Source organism: Canis aureus, chromosome 18, assembly GCF_053574225.1.
Source record: "Canis aureus isolate CA01 chromosome 18, VMU_Caureus_v.1.0, whole genome shotgun sequence".
Classification (NCBI taxonomy): Eukaryota; Metazoa; Chordata; class Mammalia; order Carnivora; family Canidae; genus Canis; species Canis aureus.
In genome coordinates this window covers 56,345,815-56,373,222 of record NC_135628.1, presented here as the reverse complement: position 1 = coordinate 56,373,222, position 27,408 = coordinate 56,345,815, and the positions used below count along the sequence as shown (strand labels likewise).

The following is a 27,408-nucleotide window of genomic DNA, read 5'->3' as shown; positions in this document are numbered from 1 at the left end:
TGAGAAACAGAAGCCAGCATACCAACATTTCCCAAAGTGTGTACCATGGAACAGTGTTCCTAGAGATAGTAGTAGGTGTTACGCAATCAAGGATTCCTTGGTCAAACACAGTTGAGAAACCTTGGTTACTAATCCTACAACAGGTGTCTTCATCAAAGGACTTCTCGGGACTTTTAATACGCTCATGTGCCTCTTGGCTCTCCAAGAGGGTGATTTGGTGTTTCCCAAACTTGATTAAGCAGGGACCCTTTGTGGGCAGAGCTTTGGGAAGGATTGATAATCTTCACTGGGTTGTACCAATATAATTGTGTGGGTTTGGAGTTGCAGGCGGGTGGAGGGGCATGCTTTCATCCAGTAAGCTACGACAGGCATTTGTCCATAGCGGTTTCTCATTTCAGTGCTTCTTCCCATTCTCATCAGTGTCTATGAAATGGCAACTACAAACAGGAGTTACTTAAAATCCAGATGAGTACTTTTGAAGGGGAAAAATTTTTTTTTTAAGTTAAAAACCATCTTAGCCCACATGCTATATCACAGGTGAGCTTTGAAGACATTGTGCTAAGTGAACTAAGCCAGACACACAGGGGCAAGTACTGTATATCTCCACTTATATGAGGTCCCTAAGGTAGTCAGATTCATAGAGATGGGGGCACCTGGGTGGCTCAGTCCATTAAGGATCTGTCTTTGGCTCAGGCCATGATCCCAGGGTCCTGAGATCAAGCCCCGCATCCGGCTCCCAGCTCCACGGGGAGCCTGTTTCTCCTTGCCTTTGCCTCCTTCTTTCTCTCTCTCCCTGTGTCTCTCATGCATAAATAATATCTTAAAAAATATAAATTCATAGAGACAGAAAGTAGAAGGGTAGTTGTCAGGGGCTGGAGGGAGGAAGGTTTGGGGGAGTTAGTGATCACTGGGGAACTGAAACCCTTTTCAGTCGGGGATGATGAAAAAGTTCTGGGGATGGATGGTGGTGATGGTTGCACAAGAACACGAATGTACAAGAACGTTAATGCCACTCAACTGTACACTTAAAAATGGCTAAAGTGGTAATTTTTATGTAATGTCCATTTTACCACAATTTTCCAAAAAGTTATTAGAAAAAAAATCTTGTCCTCGGTCTGAGTTCTTTTGATTTGGTCTGATTTCTGTCAGACTCTGGCCATCAGACCTTTGCTGGTTTGTGATCACTGAGTCCCCAGGATGCCCTTCAGAACTTGAGTGAGAGCTCTCTGCTAGGAAGTCTCTGGCTGATGCCGATTATCCCTTGCCATGTTTATTCCTTGAATAATTCCTTGAATAATTTTGGTTGGAAATTGATGAAGTTTACAAATTGGTCCATACTTCGTAACCATTTGTAATTTTCCTTTAGCAAAATTGAAATTTTGATGTGATAGTTATTTTTCCACCAAACCTAAGTGTAAAATACTAGGTCCCCGAGTAAAATATTTTGTAATTTTTATTGGCATCATCTTCTAGCTGAGGTCATTGGTGCACCATCTGCATGATCAGGGGACTGTCACAAGCGAGGACCCTGATGAGTAGGGGGCTTTCTGTAGGCTTAGGCTCAGGACTCAGCCTCATTTTATATTTCATTGAGAATCAGCTTCTCATCTAGAAAATAAGGATACCCTTAGCATCCTCTTGGGAGTATTTAAATAAGGTGCCTAATGCAGACCACACAGCTGGTTCTCCAACTACCTCCCTCCATTATTCCCATTTGCATCAACCTGGGCAGGGCCAGCTCTGCGGATGACCTTGCCCTTAATGCTCCAAATGGAACTCTGGACTTGTTTGTTCCCCTGCAAAGCCGTCCCCGTATCAGTAACGTGCCACTGCTGTTTACCCAGTTCAGTTGCTCAAGCCAAAATCAAGGAGGTGTTACAGCTTTCCCTCTCTCTCTCCCCTCTCATTTCTGTACTCACCAGCAAGCCCTGTTGGAGCAGGTTGTCTGTTTTCAGCACTGATGCCTGACCCAGGCCACCCATCACCCCTCAATGAACTGCAGGTCTTCTCTTCCACCCACAAACCATTCTCCATCAAGCAGCCGGACTGAGTTTGTGATAAACCTGACCTTGTTTAAAACCTTTCCATGGCTTCTCACACCCTTTGCAATGAAATTCACATTTCTTCCCATGGTTTTAAATATCCTCTGTCATTTGCCCCCTGCCTTCCTCTCTGACCCCATTGCTCACACTTCTCTGCTCACCAATGCCTTCCAGACCCTCAGCCTTCTGCCTTTTCCTTGCCAAGTCTGCTCCTCCCTAGAGTTTTTGCATTCACTTTTCCTTTGATCTCCCCAAATCTTTGTGTTGCTGCCTCCTCCTTGTGATTTATTTAGCCCCCCTGCAAGCATCACTTCGGATAGACCTCCACTGGTCACTCCAGTTGGGGACCCTGCTCCCACCTACAGTTACTCTATATGGAATGACTTTGCCTCCCTTTTTTTTTTTTTTTAAGGTTTTAGCACTGTCTGAAAATAATATTTTTTTCTTATTCATTGTCATTCTCCCTATTAAGTGTAAGCTCTGTGACATCAAAGACTTTTTTGTCTTATTCATTGTGTACTCTTAGAACCTGGGTTCCTGGTATGTAGTAGCAGCTGGGTAAATGTTGAACAAATGCACGAATGGACTTGGGTCATCTTCCCTGTTTTCTGATTGGCCCCTCTCATATCATCCTTTGGCTACCCAGGGCTTGTCCAGTTGTGCCATGTCCCTGGGATGAAGGAGAGTTATCTCTCCTTCACAGGCAGGTTACCAAGGCCTAGCAAGGTGATGGCACTCCAAAGCAGTTTGGTTTTTATGCACAAATAGGTTAGAAGGCTTTCTTCTCCTCCCACTTAACAACTACACATGGGTTGTGGAACCTCCTAGATTTATCTGCTCTCCTACTTTTGATATACAGTCTTCGGTGATGATGTCTGATGGATGACTTTGTGGTTTACAGGGAAGCGTTGGATCTGTCAGAAGACTTGAGTTATAGACATGAATAGCACGGCTTTGGGGAAGTTAATGACATTCTCTGAGTTTCTGTGTCCCCATCTGGACAACAACAATCATGGGTTGGATAGTGATGAATATATATTTTTGGAGTCATGAGTGTTTATTGCTTATGAAGGAGCTTGTGGAAGGCAAGGTTTACACACAAACAAGAGGTGGTGGTGGTGGAATTTCAGGCCGTGTAAGAGGAGGAGTGGGTGGAGCTGGCAGGTGTTTTCTTCTCTCTATGCAGCATTTCGTGTTTTCATCTACTGTGCAATGTGCGGGGCAGACTCATGAAAACGGTGAATCTGCTGAAAGGCCTCCTGGGTTTTGCAGTGGATTCAACCCTCTCTCATACCTTAGATCCATCTCTTGGCCTTCCTGCATCCCCAGTGACACAACTTCTGTGTATCCAACATGAATCATCCTCTGGCTGGCCTTGCCCTGGATCCTCGCAGCAATATGCCCCATCTGTATTCTTGTCACCTGGACAGAGAAGAGAACACAACTAATTCATAGGAGTGCTAGCGGAGGACCCCAGTCCTGTCAGGGGTGCAGGCAAGAGGGCCTGGTGTTGATGTTGGGGCAGAGGTTGACTTGTTGAAAACCATGTTCTGTTGCTGCTTTACAGTGATGGATGCCTTGGAGAATGGCATCGAGGGTCTTCACCATTCTGTGCCTTACTTGTGAAAGGGCAATGGGATGGGGGATTAAGATTTTCTGCCCCTTGCCTCATAAGTTGCTGGTATAAATGCAGAGGTAGGGTGAGGTTTCAGCAGAGTAGGGTGGGCAGAGCAGGAATCAAGAGTTTAGGCATGTGTTAGTGAATTTAGAATTGTTGCCCGAAATCGCACATCTCTTTGGTCGTTTGACTCATAGGCGTGTGCCCAGCAGGTGGGGAAGCAGTGTGACTCTGTGGTACATGGAAATAAGCAGGGGGAAGGCCACCAACAAGCTCCTTGGAAGGAATAGCATACTATCCTAGCATGACTTGATCAATACTAAACATTTAAAAGTTCCGTGTTGTCATGGTGATGGAATTATTTCCAAACTTTAAGCCAGAAAACCTACTATTCGGCTACCTTGCTTATTTCCAGGTCTCAGTATCTGGCCCCAAAACTTTGTTGCAATCATTCTGAGTGTGGTGTTTGGTTTTTTTGTTTTTGTTTTTGATTTTTTTTTTTTTTTTGAGCTAATATAGCTCTGTTCGGCTTCCGGCTGCAAGGAAGACTTCTGCCAAGATTTGCGGCACGCAGCTGAAATATGTTTTGTATTTTATGAGCTTTGGCTCATCGTGGAATTAAATAGCACTAATTACATGAATATAGACCAGCAAGGGAGACAACTGTTCACTTCCTGATTTTCCCTGGAATTGAAAAAGAAAGGGAGGAGGTAGAAGGACAAGTAGGGGACTGGGGAAAGGGCCCTCCCACTAGACGTTAAATGACAACAGAAGTACTGTCATTTGGCCCAAACGCATGCCCAAAGGGCTGCCCCTTCACAGTGCCACTCATTGGTGGAACTAGTGACTTCCTTATTTGGAGACTGTGTGGGTGGAAAGGGGGGTGGCTCTGATGGGGGCAGTGACAGGGCCAGGGGTCAGGGAGCCACTGGGGATCCAAGTGCCAACTGGGGGAGATGCTGAGGCCCAAGGATTTGAGAGCAATGGGCTCCCAGCTGGATTCCCCCAGCACCCTGTATTTAGCATCCTTTCCAGCAAAGTCTAATGAGAGATTTCACACTTGTCTAAAGAAGGGAATCTTCATTCCTGTTTTCATTTGTTTTCTTGCTAAAGGGAGGGAAGGAAATGGACAGCATCACTCTAGCACGGGTGTAAGTTAAGCCCTTGGTTGGGGTGGGGGAGTGTCAGGGCCTAGAGGACTCTTGCCTGCTCTTCAGAGAGCTGTTGTAGGTGGAAGTCTCCAGAAGCCGGAAGAAGTGAAGGCCCCTCCCTGAAGGGTTAGCTTGCTCGCTTGGACCGGGCTCAGTGCAATGGGCCAGGACCTGAGCTGACAAGGTGCATCCCACTCCAGCCTCCCTTATTATGAGAGACAAAATAGGCTCAAGGAGGGTGATTGAGGCCCACCTGACAGATGAGTGTCCTGTGTCCTCAGAGGGCAGGCTGTGGAATCCAGACCATGGCAGGCTCTCCCAAGGCACCCCACAGCTTAGATGTAGGTCGCTACAAAGCCAATTTATGCAAAGATGCAAAGAGCCTCGAGAGAGAAACTTCAGTACCAGCCTTTTGCTTTTTAGTCAATACCCCTACCCCCTGGAGTATTGTAATGGGCACCATCATGTGACTCTACTGCATGCGACTTTGGTGGAACCCTCCCAACATCAGTGGTGGCCTGCCTTCCCTGAGGACTAAGTGCCTTACTCTTGCCTCTCCTAGATCTGTCCCAACAAGAAACTTGGTGATCTCTCTTGCCTCAACATCCTGTTTCCAGAAACACCATTTTACAGGTGGAGAAACTAAGGTTTTGAGAAAGAAGGGCAGCAGGACTGTGACCAGGTGGGATGACCATTCCTGATGGGTGACTTTGGCTGACACATCAACCACCCCCGACTGTGGGCTAAGGAGATCTGACTTTTTCCCCTGGTCGAGAGAGGAGGGGAGGGTCTGGAGAGGAGGAGCTTGTTGAGGTGAAGCCATGTATCATGGTTTTGCTTACTGCTGCCAGGCTGGGAGTCCAGGCAGAGAGGATGGCAAGGCCATGGGAAATGTGACTGGAAGAGCTGTCCCTTCCAGATGAAAATCAGGCCTCTGAGCAAGTCTTCAATCCACCTCTCCCCAGGCCATGGCCACCAGAGGAGCTACATGGAGCGATGACTGTCCTCAGGATGTGGTAGACTCCCAGCACCTCCCCTGGGACCTGAGTGTCCACCCAGGACTTGGGGGAGCAAAAGTACCAGCAGACACTCCCTTCATCACAGCTTGGGGGTGTCCTGAGCACCTCCCCATGACATCTTTCCACTTCTGTACATCCAGAGGCAATGGGGACCCTCAGAATGCCAGCAGCCAGCCCCCCCTGGGCAGAGCACTCCTCATGGGCTGGGCTCTGGGTTGGGGCCGGACAGAGTGACCACACTGATGCCAAGTCCAGCCGGGGCATCTGACCCCAAATTCCTGGCCAGCCTGTTTCTTTAAATGAGACGCTGGAAAGTTGACGACTCTGTCCTCCCAGCTCAGGCTGCTCTTGAGAATGTTGTGTTTTTAAAGCCTCACAGCCAGACTTGGAGTAAAGAGAGTCATTGCTTAGCGACTCTCCCACCCGGAGCGCAGTGTCTGGAACATAAAGGGCTGCTGCGATGTAATAATAGAGTTCCATGTTGGGCTGCCTGGGCTCGCCGAAGCTCCCGCTCAGCTCTGCTGGGAACACGGCAGACTTGGCCAGGGAGAGGTGGTTCTGTCCCTGGGGGGCTCCCTCAGGGCCAAGGACGGGGAGGCCTGGGGGAGGGGAAACCATAGATGGGGGGCCTCAGGGGTCCAGGGACGCCCTAATCTCTGAATGGGGCGGCTCACACACTCACCCTCCTGCAGAGGCTTCTTCTAGGCTCCTTCCAAAGGCTCTGTCCATGGTAATCACGGTTCCCCAACCCCCCTTTAATCAACTGGGAAGTAAGGATTAAGAGGGCCCGAGCTGCTGAGCTTGGTGCTGAATTTCCTGGGGACCAGGGCTGGTTGCCTGGGCACAAGGACTCTGAAGCCTGCGGCCGGGTCCGCGTTACTCTGCTTCCCCATCCCTCATGCCCCTCTCCAGCCCTTCCCCCAGCCGCCAGGGCCACATTTCTCATTGCTCAAGAGAACAGAAGCAGAGCGGAGGGAAAGCGGACTGTACGGATTGACTCCTAGGCTCACGGCCTGCTCTAGCTGTTGCTGCATTGTGGTTGTGCACTGGGTTATGGCCACGCTGACCTTTCAGAGTCCCCCGTGCACACACGACTGTCCAATGACAGTGCTGTGACCTTCTCTTGGGAAGACAGCTGCTTTGACTTGATTTTTCCCCCTAGCGGTCGTGATGGATTGCACTGCGACATTCACACCCTCAGGCCCTTTTCCTTTTATGAATGTGGCCCTCATTTCTAGGGCAGCGATGAGGAGGAGGGGCAGGGGGCCGCGGGCCCATCGCAGGCTTCGGAGGCACCACTGCACAACTAGGCCACAGACGTCCCATGTAAATAGTAATTCTTCAGAACAATAAAATAACGATTCATGCCTCCTGCTTCTGGAAACCAAGAGTTTAATGTGAGAAAAGCAGGCAGTGGGACGCCTGGGGGGCTGGGTGGTTGAATGTCCACCTTCAGCTCAGGTCGTGATCCCAGGGTCCTGGGATCGAGTCCCACATCGGGCTCCCTACAGAGAGCCTGCTTCTCCCTCTGCCTGGTGTCTCTGCTTCTCTCTGTATGTCTCTCATGAATAAATAATTTTTTTTTTAAAAAAAAGAAAAGCAGACAGGAAAAATACTGGTTAGTTAACTGAGGAGATTACAGACTCAAGTGGGAATCTGAAAAGGGCATTTGTTCCTTTTGCTAATTTGGATCAGTGGCTGTCTAGTGTTCCTTGAATTAAAATGGGAGAGCTGTGCTGTGTCCCATCCCCTCCTGGCCCTCAGCAGCACACACGTAGTGCCTCCCCAGCCCTCAAACTTTGAAAGGGCCGCTGAGGAGCATGAAGATTTTTCTGCCTTATGGACAGTGGCGCGGTCATCTCGTACCTGTCTAGGCAGCTACTTGCAATCTGGCTTTGGGAACCAGGAGGGGGCCGCTGGCACCTAAAGGGAGGCCCCCTAGAGGCACCCTCGTGTACTACAACGATCAGGGCCCCCACAGTGCCCAGCCTGGGCTTTGAATCCCTGCTCTGCCGCGCTGGCTGTTTCTGCCTGTGTTAGGGTGTTGCCAACTGCTATGACACACACATCCACCATTTCAGAGCCTTGTTCCAGTGATGGTTTCTTTCTTGCCTTGGCGAATGAGTGCTTTCATCTCTAGGCCCCATCCTCCCATAGAGCCTCAGACTCCTCTTTCTCCAACTAATGAAAGGCTCTGTAGGGAAGACATATCCTTGTCTTACCGCTTTGGTGTGGAGGTGGACCCATGACGCTTCTTCACTCTTCACAGGGTCACACCGGATACTGTGTGAAAACATAGAGGCTGGGGCAGGTGGGCCGTAGCTGGCGGCCACCTCTTACCAACAACTTCACACCATCGGCCACATGGATGGGGAAGCACACACTTTTGGTGGATCATTAGCTTCCTGTCCTTCAGCCTTGCCCAGACAAAAGCTGAACCACGTCTAGTGTGGCACAGGAGAGGAGGCTAGGGGAGTGAGTTTCCTGGTTTGTAGTGAGTGCAGAACTTACCATGACTGGAGATAACCTCAAAGACGGACAGCGGGAGGGTCCTATAAGAGACCACCAGCCGCCAGAGGGCAGGGGTACTGCTGTCTTCATCTTCTTCTTTTTCTTTTTTAAAAAGATTTATTTGTTTGAGAGACAGAGAAAGAGAGAGCATGGTGGGGGAGGGGCAGAGGGAGAATCTCAAGCAGGCTCTGCACTGAGCACAGAGCATGAGGCCCAATCCCATGACCCTGAGATCATGACCTGAGCTGACATCATGACCTGAGCTGAAGTCAAGAGGCAGACACTTAACTGACTGAGCCACCCAGGCGCCCCGAGGGGGTCTGTCTTCTGCATTTGAGTATCTGTACCCCGTGCAGCCAGTTCAGAGCCCCTCACGTGGTCCTTGCTCAATCGACATTCATTGGGTGAATGAAAGAATGCATGCTGATTCTAGCAACCATGTCTCCTGCATCATCTAAGTTTTCCTCAATGCAAGTTTGTTTTAAGGCCCTGCTCTTTCTCCTCAACAGAGTCTGTGCTGATTTTCTCTGCTGAATAAATGATGGTTCTCAAAGTCCGAATGGTGGATACAAGGCAACTTGTTACAATATTCCAGCCGGTGGCCTGGCAGTTTTTGTTGTAAGTCCTGTATGAAAGATATAGTTCCCCTGATGCATTTGAAGTCATGCTTTAAGCAGACAAAACTGAGTATTTTAAGTAGTTAGAAGCCCTGGACCAGAGCAGGGTAAAACCAGCATTTTAAATTTGGTCACTGTTTCAGCAAGTGGCACAACGCCAAGATTTGCACTGTACTTTTGCTATAGGTGATCCCAGCTGCCATTGCCGACACGCTGCAGGGGAGTAGGCATTCATTTGTTCATTCATCATTTATTCATCCATTCATTCGTGTGTTCTCCAACATTTATTGGAGCCTGCTATATATCAGGCTCTGGTCTTGGAACTGGAGAGAATAGTAATGAAAAATATATAATTTCTGATCTCTAGGACCTCATATTGTTAGAAAGGGGACAGCATTAATGGACAAATACAACGGAGTTTGTAAAATGTGAGACGCAGGTGGGCATTCATTCCTCTACTAACATATCACAGGGGCTTCCTACATCAGAGGCAGGGCCAGAGATGGCTTCTTTGAAGATAAGATCCTAGATGAGGTGGGGATCCCAGGGAAGTGTAAATCTCCTATGCAGAAGATGCAGAGGCACGGACAGGTGGCGAAGACACATCCGAAGACACATGCAAGCACAGCCCTCAAAGCAAACGTCCAGCAGACAGAGGAGCACTGTGTTTGATTCTGAAAGTCAGCACATGCATACGCGTACACACACCTTTACACACCCAAATCCCGCCTGAGATAAAGCCTCACTACTTGCAAATTCTAGATTAGCTCTGTGGCCAGTGAGACGCGGGGATCTCTGGCATGCTTACTTTTCCCTGTGAAAGAATAGTCTATTAGAGAGGATGTGGTGAGAGACACTTTAGTCTTTTGGCTCAAAGGCTGGGTTTTTCTGTGTATGGGTTAGGATTCTTTCATTAACAAATACCAGAACCCACACTGGCTTATGTGAAAGGGGAATTTTTGGCTCGTGTAACTGGAAAGTGTAAGCATAGAGCTGGCTTCAGCACACTTGATCCAGACATCTGTGTGATGTCACCAGGACCTGAGATCGAGTAACTTCCATGCTCTTGCTCAGCTCTGCTCTCCTCAGTGCTTGGGCTTCATGCTGTTCAGGCCCCCCTGCCCACCTCCCACCCTCATGGCTATAGTATGGTACCCACGATTTTCAGGTGCATACCTCTCCAAGGTCACAGCCAATGGAAGACCTAGAACTTTTTCCTCAGCACTCTCATCCAAAGCCTGTGGCCTCTTAGAGATTCTGACCAGACTAAGTATCCATCCCTGAACCAATCCCCGTGACACTCCCTCTCCCCTGCTGCCCTCACTGCTCCACAGCTCTGTACTGATTGGTTTGGACCCAGTCATGTGTTCTCTCTTGGACTGGGGTGGAAGCCATTTTCCCAGAAGCTTTTGGGCTGAGAGAGGGTGAAGAGGTGGATCCCTAGAGGATAAATGATTGGTAGAAAAATAAAAGATGTCCAGCATCTTTAATAGTGTCTTTCAAACATTTTGTTGATCACGCCTGTATTAGTCAGCGTTCTCCAGAGAAACAAAAACTGTGTGTGTGTAGGGAGACAGAGAGATTGGTTTTAAGGAATTAGGTCGTACAATTGGAGGCTCCAAATCTAAAATCTGCAATGGTAGAGCCACAGACCTGAGACTCAGCAGAAAGCCAAAGGGGTCTGCTGGCAGCATTCCCTCTTCCTCAGGGAGGTCAGTCTTCAACTGATTGGATGGCCACCTTATAGGGGGGAGTCTGTTTCACCCCACTCCCACTGATTTCAATATTAATTTCATCTGGAAACATCTTCACAGAGATACCCAGAATAATGTTTTTCTGCATGTCTGAGCACCATAGCCCAGCCAAGGTGACATATAAAATTAACCATCACAGCAACTCACAGTACGATACGCACTTACACCACACTGGAGCACACGTATATATGGCTGAAACCAAAGTGGTGCTAAATAGTGGTTATCCTTCCTAACTGTGACATAGCCTTGTTTTTCCCTTCTATTTTATTTCATTAAAAAGCATGTGTGACCCCCTCAATTGGTTTCTGGATTTGTGGTATGTCATAGAGATGGTCTTGTGAAACACCATCTGAGAATATATCTTCAGAATGTTCTATCATCCCATAGCAAAGGTCCTTCCGGCCTGACTTTGTCTTACCTCAGCCCAGACCTGTGCCTGTTCATGCCTCGGTTTCCTTATTTGTAGAGGAGGCATACTTACAAATATTTCTTTTACCTAACAGGGTTGTCGTGAACAATAAAATCAGAACGAGGCAATGTATATGAAACCGTTTTGTAAACTCTGAAGTAATTTCGTGAGGTAATTGCTATTTTAAACTAGTCTATAATAACTTTCTTGTCTACCACTCAGGAACCTGAGAGGATGGTGCTATTTCATGAAAATTAGTTGGAGCTCTTCAACACTACTTGCCACATAAAACAAAGACAGCCCCAATTTCTTTAATCAAAATGATGATCAGCTTCTAAAAATGAGTCTCATCTCCCCTGAGATCATTCAGCATTAAAATCTGATTTTAAAGAAGGGAAAAGGGGCGGTATGTCTGGGTTCGATTCAGAGCCTCTCAGTTCTCCAGCCTTCTGCGACTTGCCCACTCTGCTAGTTCAGCGAGGCCTTTGGGGCAATCTTGGGGTGATTCAGTCACATCATCTGCCTTTAAGAATCAGTGATGGGCTGAATGCCACCTCCAGCACTTTGTTTTAAAGCCATCTAACTGATGACCTGGGGAAGACATGGTGGGCAGGACCTAGAATTGGGAGCAGGGTTTCCTAGGTTGCATCCCCACTTATGAGGACAGAAGACAGATGTCCTGGAATGGAGCTGCCCTGGCAGGCCAGCCTGCAGAGACAGAGCAGCCTCAGGCAGCCCCGGGGGGCCAGAGGGCTGACCGCTCTGCCCTCTGCCTACTTGTGGGGCCGGAGCTGGGGGAGCATAGGCGCTTTGGTGGGGTTCCCCCTGCAGTGGTGCCCGGCAGGGTGTCTGGGGAGGCAAGCTGAAGCCCACACCCTTGCTTGTTCCTTTTTTCTAACATTTCTTTGTTACTTGTTTTCTAAAAAGTCCTTCCGTGGAGTGTAAAATGCGAGTCTGGTTATTCCTATCACACGTTACTGTTTACTGTGGGTTCCCCCCTCTCAAGGTGCCACCATCCTTAGATGAGGATGATAAATGTTTGAGATGCATAACTGTGTCTCATTTCAGTATCTAGAAGATGGAAGAAGAGCCCTGGCACCTTTCTGCTCCGTAAATTCATAATTACAGGCTTCCTTGCCTCGCTTCTTGCAAACTGGGAAACTGTTGATTGGCGTGTGGGTCTGTGAGTGTGTACAGTAAGGTCGGGGTATGGCAGGCACGGTTCCCCGGTCCCTGCCAGGTTCTGATACAGGGACTGCAGAAAGGTCCCTCCAGAGAGTTGGTGGCTGAGCCCTGACTGGCACCTGCCTGTTTGGAGTGAGGATCACCAGCCCTGCTGGAATTGGGTTCTTGGCAGCAGTGTTCTGAAAGCTGTGTTAGCCAGCAGCGCGTATGGCACCCAAAGAGCAAGCTCCTCCAGACAAAGGCCAGGGAGCAGGTGCTGAAGCGAGTTCAAACAAAGTTGGAAGACTAGGCTGCAGGTGATGGAAAGAGCACTGGACTGGGAGTCCAGAAGCCTGAGCTTAATGCCGCCCCACCTTCAACTCACCATGTGACCTTCTGCAAATCATTTAACTTCTCTGGATCATAGCATCCTTGTCTTTAAAATCAAGGATCGGAAACCTTTACGCTGAACTGCCTGTTTCAGATGAAAAACCTCTAGATTCTTCTCTGATATTTGGATTTGCACAGGCAGTTCAAGATGAGCCATCCCACGAACTGAGATGGTGCCATCGGGTACCACCTTGTTATCATCATCCTAACCCTGTTCATCTCCTTTCAGTCTTGTCAACAAGAACAACTCTCACTTCATAAGTACTTAGGGCATGCCAGGCTGAAGGCCCTGTGCCAGGCGCTGTCCGTCGTGAACGCTCTTAGAGGTGGATGGTGGTGCCCACCTGCTGCATGTTACCTGCCAGGCTATGCCCTGTCCCAGGGGCTTGGGTCCCAGGGGCTTGGCTTCCCCCTGCGGAGCTGGTGGGGAGGTGTTACCGGGAGATGCCCTGGGGCTTTTCTGCTTGAGGCCTTATGTGGATTAAAAGAGGCTTCCACGTGCTCTATATTCTGGACTCAGAACTGCGTGTTTCTAGAAGGACTCTAGGTTTTGCGGTTTGATACAAACCTGGGTTTCAACCTAAGCTCTGCCACTTATCAGCCCCTTGCCCTGGACAGAGTTACCGTCACCTCACTGGAGAAGCAGGTGAGAGCACTCTGACCCCAGCAGACAGCCGAGCTGAGCAGGCGAGGGGTGGGCGCGCAGGCCTAGGGACCGGCTGTGGCAAATGACGTGCCTCCTCGCTTCCCAGCCCTCTACTAATCAGATAACAGGCCTTGAGTCTCGGCTATATGTCGAGCATGGGCCTGGCACTTGGACTCACCAGTGAGCATGGCGGGTCCCCAGCCCACAGCCCTCAGCCCCAAACCCAAGTCCTCCTGCGGAGGCTACATCGATGGAAGCGTGCCCCCCCCCCCCCCGGGGGGCCTGTGCTCTGTTCCTTCAAGCGCCTCTCCTCATTACCACAGGTGTATAGTCTCCACCTGGCAGCGATGTCCTGACAAGGCCCAGGGCTTCCCTTGAGCCCTGTCTCCTATCTCCAGACTCTCCCTGGCGTACCTGCCATTTGATAGGCTTCTGCTACGCTGACGCCTCCCCGAGGAGACCTTCCAGCTCTGCGGGTCCTCCCTTGGTTCTCGGCCAGGCCCTAATGCCACCCACCGCTTTCTCCCTCACCCCGAGCTAGGAGTCAGTGTTCCTCAAGGGACCTGCTGAGCATTCTATGATCTGTCACGCAGCATTTTGCTGTCTGCATAAGTTAGGTTCTGGTGGCACCTACCCGACCTGACCTCAGGTTCTTTGAGGGCCCAATCAGCCTGGCTGTGCTGGGACCCCGCAGCATTCTGCACATGCCGTGTACGCCCTGTGCCAGTATCGGTCACCTGGGGGAGTGAATGAAGGCCCTGGGTTGGCAGGACTGTCCTGGGCCGTGGCTACACAGCCAGGGCTCCTCTTATGTGCATTTGAGCAGGCCTGGGGTTTCTGTCAGGGTTTCAGCTGACAACATCAAGTCTTGGCTTTCTTCTTTTCTTCTGTCTTCATGGAAACTTGCAACTCTCCCCGTGGGGGCTCTCTTGCTCTACCTCTTCCCACCACCCTGTTATTGAGGATTTGGGGGGTGAACACGACAAGTTTCACAAAGCTGAGATGCCCCCAAATTGGATGTGGGCCATTCCTGCCCCGATTTCTCTCAAATAGGAAGGAATATGACACCGTCCTCTAGAGTAGAAATGAAGGAGACTGTTAGGACCGAGAGCTATTTTGTTCCATGGGGATTTATTTATTTATTTATTTATTTATTTATTTATTTATTTACTGGACCACTTCTCAAACTATTTGTTCTCTCCCTTTAATGAAAACCTCTCAGAGGAGGCCCCAATAGGGGAGGCAGCCAGGATCTGCCTCATTAAAATGACATCAGGGCTCAGAGCCGGGCAGCATACCTCGAGGACTGGTTGCTGCTGTGGTGCAAGAGATCCAGGATGTGGTTTTTACATTTTGGCCTCATACACCATTTGGCAGTGGGGAGGCTCAAAGGAGAAGCGTAGGTGTCAACCCAGAGGGCTGGGGTGTCACCGACAGCCCCCGAGGAAGGGTTGTTTGCACTCTGTGCTGTGCATAGACAGTAACTGGTATACAGCCTCCCCTGTGCCCGGCTGGGGTAGACCGAGATGGATGCAGTTAAGGAGAACCCACTGTAGACTTGCACTCTTGGGTTTGAATCTACTTCTACCACTTGTAGCTATGCAGGCTGTAAACCTTCCCTAAGCTCTGCAGTGGGGACAGCTACCCCAATTCAGAGGACTACGAGTCAGGGTCCCAGCAGGAGACAGCACACAAAAATCCGGTTATTTGTGCAAAGGGTGATATAGGAACCCTTCACAAAGGTGTGGCTCCGACAGAGGCAGAGCAGTATTTGGGAGTAGGAACAGTGAGGCCCTGTTACCTCCTCTAGGACCAACTGGGGGTAGGCAGGAGGTGGTTCACAGAACCTGGAGACAAGTCCACTGGGACCTGTGGGTGAGGGTGGGAGCCAGAGCATGCAGCCCACCTCCATCCTCTTGTCCCGTCCCCTTCCTGCCAGCCTTCCGCTCATGTTCCCAACTGGCTGCACATAACCAGGCCCCAGGGTCAGCAACCCACAGATATGCAGTCCATACAGCTCAGCCTCCTGGGCACAGAGAAGGGCAGAGAGTGGGTCTAGAGGGGCAGGTGGAAGAGAGCCAACACTGAAGGGTTTGTGAGTTGGAATGAGACAGTCTATGGAAGGTGCTGGACGGTGACTGTTACAAAGCCAGGCATTGGGTGGCCATGTCTGTTCCTCCTCCTCCCCCTCCTCCTCATTGCTATTGTTATCATTACCATTATTGTTATTGTTGAGGTCGCCCTCCTGGCACTGCTGCCACCCAGCCCTGCCTGTCCCCCCACACACATGGGGGCAGAGTCCCTTGGTCTTTGGCTTCTCCAGTGTAGTTCTGTGTCCTGGCATGTGCAGAGGGCTTTCGGGGTCCAGTGGCCTAAGCTGTGAGGTGAAACTAAGCCATTATCCTTGTTGTCCAATATCACATCTTTGCTTTCCCCCACAGGGAGCCTTTCCTCCTGAGTCCTGGCCCTCCGAGGGGACTCCTGTGCCAAGTGCTACCACGCTGCAAGGAGGACCTGTTTCTGAAATGAAAGCCATGCCTTGGAACTGGACTTGCTTTCTCTCCCATCTCCTGATGGTAGGGATGGGCTCCTCCACTCTGCTCCCCCGGCAGCCAGCCCCGCTGTCACAGAAGCGGTCCTTTGTCACATTCCGTGGGGAGCCAGCTGAGGGTTTCAACCACCTGGTGGTGGACGAGAGGACAGGGCACATTTACTTGGGGGCCGTCAACCGGATCTACAAGCTTTCCAGTGACCTGAAGGTCTTGGTGACCCACCAGACGGGGCCGGACGAGGACAACCCCAAGTGTTACCCTCCCCGAATCGTCCAGACGTGCAACGAGCCCCTGACCACCACCAACAATGTCAACAAGATGCTCCTGATAGACTATAAGGAGAACAGGCTCATTGCCTGTGGGAGCCTGTATCAAGGCATCTGCAAGCTGCTCAGGCTGGAGGACCTCTTCAAGCTGGGGGAGCCTTTTCACAAGAAGGAGCACTACCTGTCGGGAGTCAACGAGAGCGGCTCTGTCTTTGGAGTGATCGTCTCCTACAGCAACCTGGACGACAAGCTCTTCATTGCCACAGCCGTGGATGGCAAACCGGAGTACTTCCCTACCATCTCCAGCCGGAGGCTGACCAAGAACTCCGAGGCAGATGGCATGTTCGCTTATGTCTTTCATGATGAGTTTGTGGCCTCAATGATTAAAATCCCTTCGGACACCTTCACCGTCATCCCCGACTTTGATATCTACTATGTCTATGGCTTCAGCAGTGGCAATTTTGTCTACTTTTTGACCCTTCAGCCTGAGATGGTGTCTCCACCAGGCTCGACCACAAAGGAGCAGGTCTATACATCCAAACTCGTGAGGCTTTGCAAGGAGGACACTGCCTTCAACTCCTATGTGGAGGTGCCCATTGGCTGTGAGCGCAGTGGGGTGGAGTACCGCCTGTTGCAGGCCGCCTACCTGTCCAAAGCCGGGGCTGTGCTCGCCCAGACCCTTGGAGTCCGTCCAGAGGATGACCTCCTCTTCACTGTCTTCTCCAAGGGCCAGAAGCGGAAAATGAAATCCCTGGATGAGTCGGCCCTGTGCATCTTCATCTTGAAGCAGATCAATGATCGCATTAAGGAGCGGCTGCAGTCCTGCTATCGGGGGGAGGGTACGCTGGACCTAGCCTGGCTCAAGGTGAAGGACATTCCCTGCAGCAGTGCGGTGAGTCAGGGTGAGGGCCTGTGGGCTGGGGTGGCGGGGTGTGGCAGGGGGACTCTGGCCTGTGGCTTCCATGGGATGTGAGTCACCCATCCCATTTTGCACGTGAGACAAGTACCTCCGTCCCTGGGTCTCACCGGACTCAGATCAGCACAAGCTCCAATGTGCTATGGCTATGACACTGAGCTTATCAGAGCTGGAGGTATTGCTGAAAGGCAGATTTCTTAACTGAGCACTTTTCTCAGTTCCATACTGGCTCATGGTTATAGGAGGGCATGCTAGGAATGAGTGGGAATTATGTTTTATAGGTGTCACATGTACCGGGCATTGTTAAGGCTAGATTACCGTGTGCTCTGCACAAGACATGTCCCCATCCTTCGTACTGACCATGCCTGCAAATCACTTTCCTGGGAGCTAAAATAAAACCATTACTAGAATGAGCTAGTCAGTCTACATTTGGGATAGATCTAGAACTTCAGGGACATTGTGTTTTTAATTTCTTGAGTATCTTTAGGAAAGGGCAAAATGAGAGCAGAAGTAGGGTGGGAGTCCAGTGAGCATAGAGGCGAAAGCAGAGCTTGCTCAGAAGCCTGCATATAGTAAGCATCTTCTGTGTGTACTGTTCCATGGAAGAGATATGCCCAGCAACCTTGGAACAGTAGTGGGTGACCGAAGCGCTGGAGGAAACCGAAAAAGGTGAGAATGAAGGGTTGGTTTAGGAGGCCTTCCAGGGCCTTGCTGGGAGGTCACAGGTGCAACAGGGGACATAGCCTCCTGCCTCTCCCAGCTGAACTCACTTGTAACCTGGCTTGCTGTGGCTGGACTTCTATTCATTTTTAAAATGATTCCAGTAGCTTAGAAGGCTCCGTTCTGAGCATTTTCTATGTCCTGTGTCCATGTGCTTCCCCTTCTTATCATTCACTTAAAAGATCATGACCCTGGTTTGAGAAAAATCCATCCTGTAATCTTAACGTAGAGAGAAGAAAGGAAAATTCACATACAAGTAGAAGTATGTGATTCTTGATGGCCAGTCCAACTTTGGTGGAATTCCATAGTACGAAACTGTATTTTGATTGGCTTTAAAAGTCCAAGTTTCCCTTCATGAAGTATGGCCACTTGCCAAGCACATTTCAGGGGGCGCTGCACCCAGGCAGCCTGTGAGGAGGCCATTCCTGCGGGCGCTGGAGAGATGGAGAGGAAGGGAGGGTTTATCTTTGGTATTCTAACCTTTAGGCTCAGGCTGTTCTCAGTGGTGAGTTTTCCAGGTGCCTGGGCTGAAACTAAAAGAGGCCGTTTCTTGGAGGTACTGAGAAGCCAAGAGTCCCCTAGTGTCACAGAGGAAATGGGAGAGGCACCATTGGCTGGAGAGGGTGGAGGGGACTCCACCGTACCTGCCGAACCCTAGCGGGTGACGTATCTTTGGGAGCCTTTGGTTTGGGGCAATGACTGATCCACTCAGTAGAGTTGAGGGGAGAGGTTTATGAACTGGGGGGCCATGGATTTCTCCCAAATGCAAGCTATGAAGCACGGGTCAGGGGCTGTGTTGGGTGTATGTATACTACACATCCAAGCATAGCTCCCTGGGGGGGGATGATGGTAGGAAGCTGGCATGGGGAAGGCCCTTGGAGACCCTCTGGTCTCAACCTTCAAGTTGAATGAATTGCCCAAGGTCACATATTTTGGAAAACAAAGTCAGACGCAGCACTTGAGGGAAATTTCCCTGGCCTTTTGAAGAAGGAAATCCCACTTGCACACACTCATGCACACACATACACACCCCATACCTACACGTGCACGTGTGCACACATGCAGTCAATGCCCCTACCAGCTTGCACATGTACGCACACACCCTATGTTCAGAAATGCAAGTTTACACAGTGTGCTTGTGAAACAGCTAGTTCTTTTGAGATCAGAGGGGTTGGCTATTTTTTCCTGTTAGATGCTTTTCTGTAGAAAACTTGCTCAAATTCTGTCTTTTCGGGTGAGGCTTTTGGGAGTAGAATCAGCCACCGGGATCAGCCTGGCTGCCTATGGGCAGGTGTTTGTCCCGCCCTTGCCCCCTGCCACAATACAAAAAGCAAAGTTCATGAGGGAAGTCTGCAGAGCTGCGGGTCCTAAGACCACATGGTGGCCTTGGAGAGAACAGAGGGACGACAGCTTTGCAAGGCAGGCTAATGCCAGGGCTGGGAGTCATGGAGGCAGATAACAAGCTTTTGATTTTTCTGTGGGCTTTAATTAGCCCTTTCAAGTTAGAGGCAAGTTCAGGGCTGAGAGCAGAAAGGAGGAGGCCAGAAACTCCACACCGGGCTGGGCTGTCTCCCCAGCCAGTGTAAAAGGCCATGCCAGCTTGTAATGTCAAGTATCGGTTTCCTTTGATTCGGCCGGCGCTTGGATTACTTTGCTCCGGTGCTCCGGTGCTCCGGCGCTCGGCTACAGTTCACTTGGCCCCAGCTCAGACCACACATGCTCCCCATGCCATCAGCCGGGCCGGAGTCCTGGGGCTCCCCAGGGAGGAGCCCTGCTGGGCGCACCGCTTGCAAACCCAGCTTCTCCTCCACCCATTCACGTGGCTGCTGGGTTCCCTTCCGTTCTCCCTTCCTGCCTCGAGGCAAGGATCGGCAAGGGGAATCTAGAGTTCTCTCTTGCCTCTGAGTCCAAGATTCCCCGGAGGCCTGTGACGTGGGACAGAATCTCAGATGGATGGCCCGTGTCCTGGAGCATGCCCTGTGTAAGACCACGGAAGGAGGGAAGCCTGGGCACAGGAGGTTGACTTTTAACATTCGTGTTTTGCAGGCTAGGTGTTCCCTCTGGGCTTTATCATAATTACGATGCAGGGAGTTTGAAAAGGTGTGAGTAGTGGTTCATTTTTTTTAAATTGAGATATAACTGATGCAGGGCATGGTCTCGGTTTCAGGTGTACAATGAATGTAATGATTCGATATTTGTATGTATTGCAAAGTGATCACCGCAGCAAGTCTGGTTAACCACACCAAGTTACAATTTTTTTTTCTTGTGATGAGAACTTTTAAGATCTTTCTCTTAGCAACCTTCAAGTATACGATACAGTCACCATGCCGTACATTACATCCCCAGGACTTAGTTATGTTATAGCTGCAAGTTTGTACTTCTTGACCAGTGATTTGCTTTTATTGTGTTCCTGTTGTCTTCATTCCCCAAGGCTAGAATGCTCAGCCTGTGGTATCCTTCAGGGTCTTCTGGCCTCTCCCATTTGTTGGGGTCCACATTCCTTCCCCTGAACTCGGGCCTCTGGAACTCAGACCAGGGAGCAGTGTGCGCTGTGAGGCCCCTCTCCCCCTCCCTAAATCCCAGCTGCCACTTTGCATATGCTCACGGAAGATGAGGCGGGGTGGGAAGGGAACATCTGTGTGACCTGGGCTGCCGTGCCACGGAGCATTCATGGAGGCACATGGTGAGCTGTAGCCTGGTGGCCAGACCAAGGGAGAGGTGTGGAACTCGGCCTGCAGGCTCCCAGAGAGCTCCCTGTAGCTTTATTGCCAGGTGAATCAGGGAAGGCTGGTGGAGCCCACCAGAAACAGAGGATGGCGGGCCGGAGTGGCCTCCTCCTGGGAATGTAAATGCGTCGCACACACAAATCTCTGAGTGGGTGTCGGGCAGGTGCGTAGAGGCTAGGAAAGCAGCCCTGGTATTTTCTGGTGCTTGTGGGAGATGGAAGTGACTTCCAACTTTGCCTTCTAGGCCATTCTTTTTCTAATCAGCCCTAATAGAAAGAGGTATCCAAGAACAAATGGCCTAGAGTCTGAAAAATGTTCTATAGGTCTCAGGAGGGCATGGGCAGAAAGAGGGTCCTAGAGGCATCAGCCAGGGATCCCATTCTATTTTGGGAGTCAAGGGACTAGGGACCAATCTGAGGCCCTTTGCTTACCCACATCTAGGAGGGTTAATGCTAACATGTAAGCTCTGTTTCTCCTGTTCAGCCCTCAGATGGTCTCTGTCTCTGGTTTCTTTTGAAAGCCGTTACCCAGCTCCCCAAACCGTCTGTATGCAGAGCACAAGATGATTGGCACGAGGAGCCCATTGCCTATGGCTTCTGTCATGTGCCATGGTCCTGAGCAGGCCAAGGTGACAGCTCCAGACTTTTCCTGGGAGCCCTGATACTCCTGACCTGGAGGGGGGCAGCCAGGCTGGAGAGCGTGCTATTGTGGGCCAAGGCTCTTGTGCTCTACATGGACCAAGTGGCCTGGCCCCCAGGGTCCCCAGGCATAGCTCTCCATGCCTCCTCAGCCTCCTGAGGTAACTCATGGAACACTATCCCTCCCACCTCCAAATGAATTAATGAATAAATGAAACAATTATCAGGCCCTGGCAATGTACGCCTTCCTAGTGGATGCCAAAATCATGAAATGACATCAGTGTCCGGGGGCTCAAGAGTCCAGGAGAGAGATGCACCCCAGCAGGTGATTTTGACCTGTGTGACGGGAACAACGGCTGTGGTCATGGGAAAGGTCATCTCTCACGCCACTAAATCTGTGTGAGTTTGGATCCAATTGAGAAGTGGACATGGGAGTCAGGGAGTGTCAGCTTTAGTGCTGATAAAGCTAGATGGGGCAAAAATCAAATTCTTAATCTTCCCCTCAATCCTTGAACTTCGAGTGACCTTGCAATACAAAACATAGGTGCTTGGGGGAGAAACTTTTATCCAGAATCATTGCCTGACACTGGTCAGGTGTCCGTAGTGGGAGTGGAGAGCGGTGACCTCCGAGCTGCCTGGCAATCCCATTGCAGGGCTTCGCATTGTGCCTAACAGTTTACAGAGGGGCTCATCACCTACTTTTCTTCTCAAAATGGTGCTGCAGGGTAAAGCAAAGGCAACATCATCTCCACTTGAGGAACTGGAGGAACAGAAAAGTCAAGTATGTCCCTCAAGGTCATAGGATTGGTAGACTAGAACCTACTCTGCATCCTAATTCTCAGCTCAGTGTTTCCCCAGTGTGCTCATTGGTGTGTTAGTGGCATCCGGTGTGGGACAGTCTATGGTGTGGGGGTTGTTGGGGCATTGCAGGGCATTGACAATCCTGGGACCCCCGTCACTGCAAGAACTAGAAAAGCCTCTCACATTTCTGGAAGTCTCTGGCTGAGGACCATTGCTAAACCATATATCCGACATGGGGCTTACCCGCCAGCCCTGCTCTATCATTCCACAAGGTTCACAGAGGTACAGGGACTGAGCTTTTGATTTTTAACCCCACCAAGCTTCTCTTCACGTCCGACAGGAGAACCCTCCTCACAGGTGCCCTTGCTTTGACTCTTGTATGCCTTGGTTTTACAGGCACTGAAGCCCTGGGAGGAGACAGGATCACCCCCCCACACACACACACAGCCCCCCACACACACCCCAGTCTTGGGCTGGCCTCCCATCCTGGCCTGGATGGGTTACTCAGGTTTGTCTGGCGCCTGGGATCCTGAAACTCCATAAGAGTGAGCATCCGGAATGGTCAGGCGGCCACCCCGGGCTCCGGGGGCTGGCTTCTGCTCGTCTGTTCAGAGTGTTTTCTTACTCCTGGCCAGCAGGAAGTGCAGCTCTGGCTAGATGGGGTGTATCCTGTTGTTCATGGCGCTAGGCAAGGTTTTTCTCTTGCCGCTCAGACCAGGAACTCCTCCTCTTGCAGGCCCCATGCCTCCTTCCTCAGCTCCACTACATGTCTCTGTCTCTCTGTCTCTGTCTCTGTCTCTGTCTCTCTCTCACACACACACACACACACACACCAGGCCCACCAAACATGCTCAGAGCACACACACACTCAAGTCCCAGTGACAGCTCAAGTCACCTGTCTCCTTTCTCACGGGCCCAGGCACCCAGCTCTCACAGCCCATTGACCCAGTACTCCAGACCTCAAGTTTGGCCCTGGGGGGGCGGGGGGGGCTGTCATATTGCAACCCCAGTCTTTACAGAAGCAAGTGTTTCTCTCCTCCAGGTTTGGCTTCTGTTCTGGGTATGCTGGTGAGAAGGCCACCCATCTCCCCCTTTTTGGCCAGCAGGTTTTGCAGGGAAAGTCCCAGCTAAGTACCCACAGATGGTGCTTTGGGCTACAGGATGGTGGCTGGGCCTTGGGTGGTGTGCTGGATGTATCCCCCCAGATGCCACCTTGGAGCCTGCTGAGTCAGCAGGGGGAGTGATGGAGACCCAGGAGTCCCGTGTGCAGAATTTGAACACGGACAGCTGCCAAGAGACCTCGGAGGCCCCTCAGCCCTGCCTCTGCTGCTCACTCTGCTGTGTTCCACTTACCTCCTAAATCCCTCTTCCTCCTCTTTCTGTGATGCATTCTCCTCCACCCACCCACTACGTGGAACAGCTAATGCAGAGAGATCCCTCTCACGTGTGTGCACGTGTGTGCACACACACATGGCCCATACGGCATGCGGCAGCCCAACCCAAATCAGCAGCTGGGTCTCTCATTCGTGAGCATACAGACCAGCCAGACTTTACGGTCCAGCTCTGCATTCCGGGCCTTTCCTTCCAGTCCTGTCACCCTCACAGGGTGGTGTCTTGGCCAGGATTCTGGCTGGAGATTTCGGGCCCCTGGGTCTCAGCCAGTCCCATCCTATGAGATGTCACTGGGCTGGTGAGCAGCTTCCCTTTTGCTCTGAATTACACATTTCATCTCCAGGAAGGAGGTGGCAAAAACAATATCCCTTTCATAAAGTGTGTTGAGACTCCTAAGGAAAGAGAACTACGAAGACATTAATAAATACCGAGAGGCACGGAACACCTTGTGTTTGCAAGATGCTTCCACATCCTCACCGCCCCACCTGTAAGGTTCTCCTGTGGTTGGAATGAACCTCTGGTGGGGCAGAAAGGGACTTAATAACACTGCTAGGATTTCAGGCTTATATTTTGGCTTCACCAGTATCTGCGTTTCAGAGATCTGGGCTCACCCAGATGCTGCGTTCTCTAGCCCAGGCCTGGAATGTGCCCGTTTGCCTGCCCATCCCTCTGGCCCGTGTTGCAGATGCAAAGTGAAGACATTTGAAGGAGAGGCTACATTTCAAGTCAGACCCCCCTGCTGTCACCTTCAGGTGTCCCTCGGTTTTTGCAAGGCAGAGGGGAATGACTGCGCATCGGTGCAGGAGGTTTGCTTCTTTTCCTTAGCAGAGTTAGTGGAGAGGAGGGGGAAAAAGACAACTACGGGAGTTTCCCAGTTGGCCTCTCCATTTACATTTTTTCTCCCCTGGAGGACTGGGCCCCACGTGCTGTCCACGTAGATGAAACGGGATCCGCGGGAGAAGCAAGCCCACGTCTTTTCCCAGTCCCGGTGTCATTACTGTGTCTCTGTCAGTGTTCCAAAATATAATGGGATTTGTTTGGCTGATTTATCCTGTATGCAGGCAACATTATCCAGACTCACACACAGGCCTGAGGAGCAAGAGGGGAAGATGCATGGCAACAAGAGTGAGGCTAATAAAATTTATTCCCACTAACAAGGGAGTGACCTCTCCCCATAATTCAGCCTGGCCAGTGGGGCCACTGCTTCCCAGGGCCTGCCAGAAAACACACAGACTTAATCACTGTGGCGTGCCCTGCTCCAATTACAGCTTTGGTGGCGCTGAGGCCCTCTGGAAGGGGAGTGAGAATGTGGGATGATGAGCAGTGTGCAACTTCTTTGCCCTTGACAGGTAGCCACTGGCGACCTTTGAAGCCAAGGCACAAATGGACAGAGCAGCACCCAACGGGGCTGTGCTTGGCACCATTCCCAATGCTGGGAAGCCTTCCCTGGTATTTCCCTATGGTCACCCAGTTTGGGCCACTGGATGAGCCTCTGCGTGGTGGCCATCTGCAGAACTGGGCCAGTGGAGTTGAGGTCCTGGTTCTCTTGCTCCACTGGCCTCTAGTTCTGGTCATGGTATCTTGGACCTGTCTGCTTGTCAGAGGGAGGAACTGGGGCTCTCAACAGCTGAGCTAGTGAGGAGAAGGTTGTGGGCTCAACCCCCCAGATCCTATCCTGATTTGGGGTTACTCTTTGCTGGCTCTACTCAGCTATTCCTAGGAGGGGTGCATTGCTACACCTAACTGTTGGTTACAGGCCTCAGAGAGTGCACTTGGCCTAAGCCTCTCTCTTGGGAAAACAGCTCAAAATAGTGGCATTAGTTTCATCTTGGAAGGATAACTTATTATGATGATGAGTGAAAGGCTGCTTAGTGATCTGGTGGGATTGGACACAGTCTCAAACACACATAGAAATATTAAAATGAGTATAAAAATAAGCATTGCTTTTAGCACATCATTTCCATTGATTCACAGCTAGTTACGTGCGTTAGTCCAGTGAATGTTTTCATCAGAGGCCACATGCACATACAGAACTCCTAAACCATGGTGACCTTCTGTCCTATATTTTAGTATCCACCCTTTCAAGATGCTTGGAAACAGGGCACTTGACTCCTGGGAACCTTGGTGTGATTTGTTGGGTTGTTTGTTCTTCCAACCCCGAGATACTTCTCATGAAGCCCCTTCCATAACAGTTTTGTCTAACTCGATTGTTGTGACTGTGGGTTTGCTGGCTTCCCCTCTGTGTCTCTGTCCATGTCCATTTCCCCTACAATCTCGCTGGAAAAAGACACGGTACAGGAATCATTCTGTGGTGGTGCTATAGTAAGGAAGTGGATGACGCCCCATTCCCTCACTCTGTTTTTGACGTCTGTGTTCACAGCCAGGGTAGGAGGGCCGGCCTTCACCTGCTATGGGACTTCCCTGGCTCTCAAGAGAGTTCAGGGACGATTAGAGCTCAGAAAAGAGAAAGGGAATTTTATGTAGAATAGTAAAGTGGTTGGTTGGTGGGCCGCAGAGTCCCATTTTGGGGGATTTTTGTCTTTGTTACAGAAATGAGCACTCAGGCACATTGGACTATTTTATGGAGTAGGAAGCTTTTTGCTAAGAGTCACCCTAAGCCTCTGAAAGCCTCCTCAAGATGTTCCCAGCTCCCCGAGGACTCTGTCTGCTTACTTCTCCCTCGACCCTCAGAAGGTGCTTAGAGTCATCTCAAGGGGTAGCTGCACCCTGGACCTCAGACCCTGTTGCCTTTATTAACACCTTGGGGGTCAGTGGTCATATTTGAGCTGGGGCCCCCAATAGGTGGGTAATTATTGCCTTCTTGTGCTGTGGAGCTTTACAACTGGAGTCTGTATTTAGACATGATCTACTTCAGCTTATCTGATCAATATCCCCCTTTAAAAAAATCCCACGTGCATAATTCACTGATTCCCTATTTCCAGGGGAAGTCTGCTCTGATCAGTTTTGGGGATGTGTGTGTGTGTGTGTGTGTGTGTGTGTAAATGTAATTAATTAATGGGAAGAATTTAGGGCTGCTGAGCTTGAAGAATCCAAGACCTTTTCTCTTCCACAGCAACAAGCCCCTCATGGGCATCCCTCCTCTTTTTCTCCTAACTCACATTTCTTTTCAAAACTGTAGCCCTCACTTTCCTTTAGGACCAAAGACCAGGAAGGGAGGAAGCCCTGTTCTGATGATTGGCCAACAGCCTCCTTCGTAGTGGAGAGTTAGTTGCTTCCAGAGGCCCCAAGAAGGCAGAGCGTTTGTCCTGGGTGGCAGGACGGAGAAGTCTTCCCTGCCCAGGTCCTGGCCCTGGAATAGGTTCCTTTGGCACCACCCTATAGGAACCTGGAGAAAACCCCTATGTAAGATGAGTGTTTGCCTTCCAGACCAGGATCTGGGGTTCTGGTGCCATTTCTCCATCAACTTAATAGGTCACATGGCAGGGGGGTCATTTTGCTCTGTAGGCCTCTATTTCCTCCTCTGCAAAATGGGACTCTTGGAGTTTTTTGCCTTCTCTGAGACAGCCAAGGTGTGAAAGCGTGGCCGTGCCCTGTGCTGGATGGAGCACTCAGAACTAGGCCCCGACTCACCTCTCCTGCGAATCCCTGCTGCTTCTGTGTGCCCCCTCTACCTCAAGCACTGTGTATACAACTGAGGCAGGGCATGTATGGCGTTATCTAGGTCATAGCCTAGGTCTATATCCCCCACTGAGAAGGGGGCAGAAACCGATGAGATGTTTCCATCTTCACCTTTTTGTGTCCTCACTGAGGCCTTTGTTCACTTCTTCCCTTCCTACTTGTCCTTATGCCTACAGTAAATAGTGTTGTTTTCAGTTAGGACCTCGGTTTCCCCCTATAGAAACAGGAGTTCCAATAGCCTAAGGTACCAAAAGTTTGATGGACAAAAGCCCAGCTAAAGGCTCTTCAGTGGGTAAGCTTGGGCAAGTGTCTGGTACCTTCTCCCCCTGTGTGATGATCTGGCCTTCCAGCTTTGGGGGTGAGCCTGGGGTGCCCAGGACTGCTCTGCACGAGACGAGATGCTGCCTTTACATTTAGGAAGGGCAGGAGAGCTGGTT

At 50.6% G+C, this 27,408-nt stretch overlaps 1 protein-coding gene and 1 long non-coding RNA gene across 8 annotated transcripts in view; one reads left to right on the top strand and one right to left on the bottom strand.

The window, feature by feature from the left end:
• Window positions 1-27,408, top strand: part of PLXNA4 (plexin A4) — a 427,922-nt gene that overhangs the window by 49,531 nt on the left and 350,983 nt on the right. For all 5 annotated transcript variants that reach the window (XM_077857378.1, XM_077857377.1, XM_077857379.1 and 2 more), the window contains exon 2: window positions 15,763-17,031. In XM_077857378.1, coding sequence (XP_077713504.1) covers window positions 15,847-17,031 — 1,185 coding nt within the window. In that variant the 5' untranslated portion in view covers window positions 15,763-15,846. The remainder of the gene's footprint in view (window positions 1-15,762; window positions 17,032-27,408) is intronic.
• Window positions 3,079-6,241, bottom strand: LOC144289125 (uncharacterized). Of its 3 annotated transcripts, XR_013357165.1 has the most exons (3): window positions 5,654-6,241; window positions 5,065-5,160; window positions 3,079-3,464 (listed from the first exon to the last, which is right to left on the bottom strand). It is a non-coding gene; the product is annotated as an uncharacterized LOC144289125 (long non-coding RNA). The 3 variants fall into 3 exon arrangements; XR_013357164.1 differs by lacking the exon at window positions 5,065-5,160; XR_013357163.1 differs by lacking the exons at window positions 5,065-5,160; window positions 5,654-6,241 and adding an exon at window positions 3,710-5,033.